Below are 7,385 nucleotides of genomic sequence, written 5' to 3'. Positions count from 1 at the left end.
ATAATTTTAGTATTGCGAAACAAGGTGATTCCTGAGTTTTTGGTAAATGACCTCACAGAAACTGAGTTTAAAATTGGAGATGGTAAATTAAACCAGAGAATAGAACCAGTATCTAATATTGTGATGAAAATAGTTAGTGTTATGATTAGGTAGGCCTATTCGAATATCTTTTCTGGATCGAGTACGATAATTGTGAATTGAGTGATTGAGGGTAAACATGTTACTTAGATGTTTGAGGAGAATAGAATTAATGGCAGTTTGGGTCTCTGTGTGTTTTTGTGAGTTTGTGTTCAGGCCTGTCCATCACTATATTTTTTTAGTGAATCTTCTCTCGCAAGTCCCTTATTTTGTCTCTTAATCTATTACAACTACTCATTCTTTCCAAGAACAGCGTCTGTCTGGGTCACATTACCGGAGTGTTTAGTGCTTGCAATCTCCGTTGAAATGTTCACACTCAGCTTACACACTCAATGTAATTGTCTTTCCCATCAATTATACTTATTTATTGTTCTTCGTATTGCTTTTTTTTTTAATTGCTGAATTGTTTGCGTTGCCTGTGGGCGGTAGGGGCTATGGGTAATCTGGTAAGGTCCATTAGTATTAGGCTAATGGCCTTACCCAAGGAATTGAGCGGCCTTGCCCAAGATGAGGTCCTGGTTCCCTTCGGCTCGTGAGGGATAGTACCTGCAAGGGCCCCGCCTTGGGCTACAGGTATTTGTTTTATTTACTTTTATTTTCATTATTCTTTTATTTAACTTTTATATACTTCTCCATACTTCCGGATGAGACTCCCATCTGCGAATGAAGCTCGCGCCGAAGCCTTCATTTTGAAGTTGGCGCTAAATTCAGAAGAAGAAACCAATTGTTTTTTAATGACATTTGTTATTTTGACTACAATTGGAAGAAAATAAATGTCTATTTTATTTATTGAATTGTTGTTGTTGTATTATAAGCGTGTAATATTACCAACTATACACATCAGGTGAAATGTAGCCGAGAGGTAGAGGTGTACATGTTAAGTGTAAAGTTTACAATTCTTAATTCATAATTATATTTTCCTCACACGAGATGGTAGCTAACAAAGGGAAATCTTCCCTGTACATGTGTCAGCTAACATAGCATTCACTGTTGGTCAAATCATGGAGGAATTATAATTCTTCCATCAAATCTAAATCTATGCAGATACACATTAACGCCTGTTCAGCATCTGGATTAGGGCATGGTTGAATGTATGTAATACTTTTCATATTTTATTTTTTCACATTAAAGTATATATATAAGGCCGGAAAATATTTAAAACATTATAAAATCTGCATCTTACTTCTCCAATCCGTCCACCAAACGAGGCCAAGCAAAGGCTTCAAGTGGCAAGCCCATCAGTCATTCCCGGAAGGGCAAACACACACACACACACACTAACAGAACCCCCCCCCCCCACACACACACACACACCCACACGCCGAGAGACACACACCCACACACCCACACACAGAGGGAGCTTATTGTAATGCCCTCTCCCCCTCGGGGGACGGGGTAATTGTTATGCTCTCCCGTAAGGACACTCACAGGGAGACAGAGAAAAATACACAGACAGACAGACAGATGGAGCTCATTGCAATAGCCTCTTCCCCCTTCGGGGGTGGGGGGGGGGGCGAAAGGGTAATTTGTAATTGTACAGTGTGGCTCCAAAAAATATATAACAGAGTATAATATATAACTTAGATAAGACTATAAAATAGCTAAATATGCAGATATGTATTCAAGTATGGCCCCATGGATCCTCGATAGGTGGAGAACACCCATAACCTGCTTCTCCAAACCCTGCTCACATCCACTCCAGACTAGTTCCTCGAAAATAATTCGTACTTTTGTGCCTTCTGACAGCCTGGAAAATGCTAAACAACCGGTAGTTATCATGACAAACCCGACGCTATGCATTGTTTACCATTGAAATATTGTCTTTCCCACATGAAACCACATCACAAACACAATCATATATCTATATATCTATATTTCTATAAAAAAAAAAAATGTCTATAACAATAACAGTTAAGCCAAATCACATATCAATGTTGGATAATTTATATTATTATATAATTCATCATTGCTTTCAGTTTTCAACAGTTAATTCACTGGCAATTTACCATCTGGAAATTCTGATGCTTACACTACCTGCAACAATGACCATTACTGACTCTGTTGTTGATCCAATGCTATTAGTAGCAGTCACCGTTATGGTATAGACAACGTCTGGTACCTTGAATGTCAAAGTTGCTGGGTTTGAATCGACATCATCAATTCCAGGATGATCAGTGATCCATTTGTAGGTGATGTCATCAGGATTAGCTAAAACATTTGGTTCAATAAAAGCATTCCCACCAGGAGCAACAGTCATGTTATCAGGTAAAGTAATTTCCGGTGAATCTGAACAGTAGATATATTATTAGGGATTCAGCATTTTGAATGAATCGTCAATATACAAAAGTTACATTTTGTAGCAGTCAATGAAACTACCCAGTTTTGTAATCATAAAATATACCAATAATGGGTAGGTAGGTACAGGTAGGTATCAATAATACTACCAAGTTTTGTATTCATAAAATAAAACAATAATCTATTGTTTATTTACTGCCCTATATGCCAGGATGCTGCGGCATAATGGGCAACTACTGTAAATGAATACAATATAAAATTTACATAAACACCAACAAATTTCAAGGCCTTTTATATTTAGTAGTACTATATACAAAAACTTGATATCCTGTAAATTTGCAAATTAGAATCTGAAGTCATTAAGAACAAATATTCCCATGAATAACATGATTGAAAGTTGTGTTGCATACATTGATATTATTTAATACAAATAAATATAATCTTTATTTAAAGAAAATTAAGACCACTTACACTGAACATCCAACACTTTAATTGGTGATGTATTAGTTCCAGCGATGTTACTTGCTTTACATTTGTAGTTCCCTCCATTTCTCTTATCCACACTATACAATTTGTAAGTTAGATTTGATGATGTTTCGCTTTTTACTTCAGTATCATCTTTCAAGAGAGTGATTGTTGGAATTGGATTCGCATTTACAGAACAATTAAATGTTACATTATTACCTTCAGTGACAGGATTGGGAATAACGTCAATCGTAACTGTGTCGATAACTAAAAATGACAGCAAATTAAGAACTATAAAGAACTTCTGTCTATACAAAATATATTTTCTCTATAAAAGTAATCTCTCTAAACCAGGTATTGCTTGCCGAATGTAGTTGATTCTTAATTCTGATCTGCCATTAATTTCATGTCATTATATCCACATAATTGCTATTTTATTTGACGATTGTACATCAAATCTGTTTTACCTTTTATTATTATTATGATTTACATTACAATTTATATTTTAATGATTTATGAAAACCATACTTTGAAAATGATGATTGTACATAAATATTTAATATACAGTATAATTTTTGCTGGGTGTTTGAGCACTGAGATAAACCTCGAAGAAAGTTAATGGGACAATCTCCCCAGATATTTTATATATATTTTTATAAGGATATTTTTGTATATTTTTATTATTCAGAATCTATTTTTATATTTTCAATCAACTTTACCGAAAAAGCACCTCCCTGTGTGGATTCTATGATATTTTCTATGCAAATCATGTTGAGTGTTTTAGTACGGGAACTATTGATAATCACAGAGGACGCTGAAAGTAATCCAGGTCTGGACACTCAAACTAACATGTAAGTGCAATAACAATGCTAGTAGTAACAATCATGATTCCATATCCAGTTTGATTTATTTTAATGCACAGTGTTGGAAAGGAAGGGGGCTGCAGAATATACTCTGTATTGGATCTCCATCCATTCTTTGTGTCACTGAATCTCATCTTGATGGGTTTTCTCAGACACTGAGTTATGCGCCATATATTTGTTATATTAAAAATATAATTTTTTTACAAGCAATTGCAATCGTAGAGGAGGCGCTGTTTTTACTGTTGCTTGCCAAAAGTTCAATGCTTGCCATATGCAGATCAATATTATGTACCTGTCTTGAAATTCTATGGACCAGGGTGTAACACCATACACATTTTGGGAAAGTCATAATAGGTTGACAGTAAGTAGGCCTATTGATAAGGTTTTTCCTGACAGCCATCTTTATCAAGCTATTATTTTGACAGGTGATCTCAATCATGGAGTTATAATTATTTTAAAATCATTTTTAAAAATATTTATAACTCCATGGTCTACCCAGCTTAGTAAACTTCGTGTAGAAAATTCGATCAGTCGAGATTTCCACCCGAAGCTAAAGGAGGAAAGAAATTATCATGACCAGCTACAGCGTCAGTTGATGAAATAGTGACACTGACTTGACTGTTGACTCCTAAGACAAGATTAAAACAAAATCAACCTACTGTATACAAAATCCTTTCACAATGATATACTTACACTGGACTGTTAGTTTGGCAAGATCATTTGAAGTAACATCCAATCCACTATTTTGAATGACACAGAGGTAATATCCTTCATCACTTCTTGTTGTATTTGTTATCACAAAAAAGACTCGATTATTAGTCAAGTCCTCCTCAACTCTGTATTTACTCCCAGGAGCAGATGTTGAGCTTGAACCCACAAGTGTATCACGTTGATTTCCATCTACATCACTTTGTATCAGAAAAGAAGCTCTGTAGGTCCTAGTTTCTAAATTAAATGCACATTCCAATCTGGCATCATCACCAGCTACAGCGTCAGTTGATTGAAAAGTGACAGCGACTTGACTGTTGACTCCTAAGACAAGATTAAAACAAAATCAACCTACTGTATACAAAATAGTTTCACAATAATATACTTACACTGGACTGTTTGTTTGGCAGTGATCATTTGAAGTAACATCAAATCCACTATTTTAAATGAGATAGAGGTAATATCCTTCATCACTTCTTGTTGTATTTGTTATCACAAAAAAGACTCGATTATTAGTCAACTTCCTTAACTCTGTATTTACTTCCAGGAGCAGATGTTGAGCTTGAACCCACAAGTGCACCGATTTGACTATAGACTCATGAGAAATACATTGATTGTTGTTTTAAGGTCCTAAAATACAGTAAAACCCGAATAAGAGAACAAAATTGGGACCATATCCCCTTAGAGGGGTGTCTCGTAATATTAAAATATATACTTTCTCATTTTGTGGCTGTAAAAGTGTTCTCTGAGAGGTGTCTCAAAGTAGAAGTTCTATTTCAGTTGAATATTTTCATGGTTAACTGTGCCCTCCCAGGGGCAGGTCCAGATGAAGTGGGGGGGGGGGTGGTGATACAATTTGTGGGTTCAAAAAAATATTATTTCGTAGATGATCGGATCAAGGTAATTCAACAAAAGGACGCACATCTCCGCCCTCGAACATAGCGCGTGCGTACAGTCCTTTGATCTTTACTGTGGCATCGACAATCCGATACTAGTTGCGAGTACAGCCGTCAATTATTAGTCTATGCGTGCCATTCGTTTTATGGTGTTAGTTTTTATTTCATTAATTTTGGGTACTTCGTCTGTTACATTTGGTAGGCCAATTTCTTCTATAAATTGCACATTTTAGGGAGTTTTCATCAATTCTGACGAAATTAAAATTAAAAACACAAAAACATTTTAGGGCTTTTTAAGTTTTATCCTTTTAAGTTATTTAAACACATAATAGTCCAAACTCAAGAAAGACAAATTTAAGATAGATCATTTTAACCTAAAAGAAAGGCCTCAATGTGTATAGATGGTGAAAGAATATGTTTGTAATAAATAAAACCATGATGTAAATGCTTATATTTAGTTTCAAACACACCGTGTGTGGCCTATATTATAAATAAGATAAGCCCTATGTCGTATTGTTTTCTATATGGGGAGTGGGGTGGGTAAATTATTAACCGGGAAATGAGGATTGTACGTTATTATTACTATTATTATTATTATTATTATTTATTATTATTTATTATTTATTATTATTATTATTATTATTATTATTATGATGATGATTGCAATTTGCTATTATAGGCCTAATCAATAAATTCCTCATCAACCGATATAACCTTAAACATTCTTTGTATTGACATAACATTACTGATGTCGTACACACCCTTCAGTGTGAAATGTGGCTCTCTTTGCAAGCACATCTAACATCTAAGGAAAGAAGAGCTTAGATTGGTACCAGATAAAATAATTTTGTTATCAACATTAATACATTATGCTAATTTTCATCTTTGTAAGCGCATAAGACAGTGCAAATTATTCCTGTGACAGTCTTTCTAAGTGTGTAAAGCTCCATTTTATCCCATACATAGTCAAAATATTGGGGGGGGATGATACAATGGACCATCCCCCCTTGTCAAATATTGGGGGGATATATCCCCCATCCCCCCGGGATCTACGCCTATGAACGTATGACCAGGTGTTTTTAGAGCGTACCGTTGTTTTTTGAACTTTTAACAAGATATAAAATTTAACTTACGGTTAAAGAAAACAATGAATACAAGGGACAACTTGATCATCATTCTCAGCACCATTCATACACAAAGATGGCTGTTGTGAAATAAAAACATAGTGCACTATAATAGTTCCCTAATGGAATTCCCGTTTCCGTGGTACAGTACAGTAAGCAGCTAAATACTAAATAGTGTACCACGATTTCAAGCCAGGAAGGTGTGGCTTCTTATGGTGATGTCATTAATAATTTGAAGCTCCATCGAGTCGCACCGCTATGGTCTTCTCGCGGCACATGCTAAAAGCCCACTTTTATAGAACGCGAAAAGTGCAACCTTCAAAACTTCAATGATTACACTAACAGTCCAATGAATGTACAAACACCTCAACGAATAATGCAATGATAAATATGTTACATTTTGTTTCGTTTTTGTTTGACGATCACCATTAAATAATGCAATTATGAGATAGAATTTTTATTGAACACAATACCCAATAGAGTGACAATATTGATTTTAAGGTGATGTATGTATTTGTTTGTTTGTTGTGTTTATTTTTTTAGACTGTGATGCCATCCAAGTTTTATAAATGTACACGTTATATACACACACATAAATATTGTTACGAGTCCGATTCTGATATAGCTTCTTACAATGCAACGAACGGTTGAAGTAAGAAAAAGACACCTCAGTTCAACCGTTTTCTTATGCGGCCAGCCACCATTTTATTCGAACCAAAGATCTTATAAACACAAGATAGCGTTCTCCACGATTTACGCGTAACAAATAGAAGCGTCGGTCAAGGTTCAAAAGTTTACAATTTAGCAAGAGGGCGCCATTTATGCGTTATTGGCTTCACGGCCAAACACACGCCATCTCACGGCCAAATTCGGCCAAACTTTTTTTCGATATCGGC

The 7,385-nt window shown here is 35.3% G+C and overlaps 1 protein-coding gene across 1 annotated transcript; it reads right to left on the bottom strand.

Annotated features, from left to right (window-relative positions):
* Positions 1-2,172: 2,172 nt before the first annotated feature.
* LOC117115961 (B-cell receptor CD22-like) lies at positions 2,173-6,649 on the bottom strand (the record flags this gene model as incomplete). The annotated part of the gene is made up of 4 exons (XM_033259852.1): positions 6,499-6,649; positions 4,455-4,793; positions 2,905-3,165; positions 2,173-2,424 (listed from the first exon to the last, which is right to left on the bottom strand). Coding segments are annotated over exons 1-4 (907 nt in total), but the record flags the coding sequence as incomplete, so codon positions are not given.
* Positions 6,650-7,385: the final 736 nt, after the last annotated feature.

The sequence above is a fragment of the Anneissia japonica genome, unplaced genomic scaffold (genome assembly GCF_011630105.1).
Source record: "Anneissia japonica isolate Jap-2015-1 unplaced genomic scaffold, ASM1163010v1 scaffold9752_len7958_cov106, whole genome shotgun sequence".
NCBI classification, from domain to species: Eukaryota; Metazoa; Echinodermata; class Crinoidea; order Comatulida; family Comatulidae; genus Anneissia; species Anneissia japonica.
Note: the sequence above shows the minus strand (reverse complement) of the source record. Positions and strands in the feature narration are given on the sequence as shown.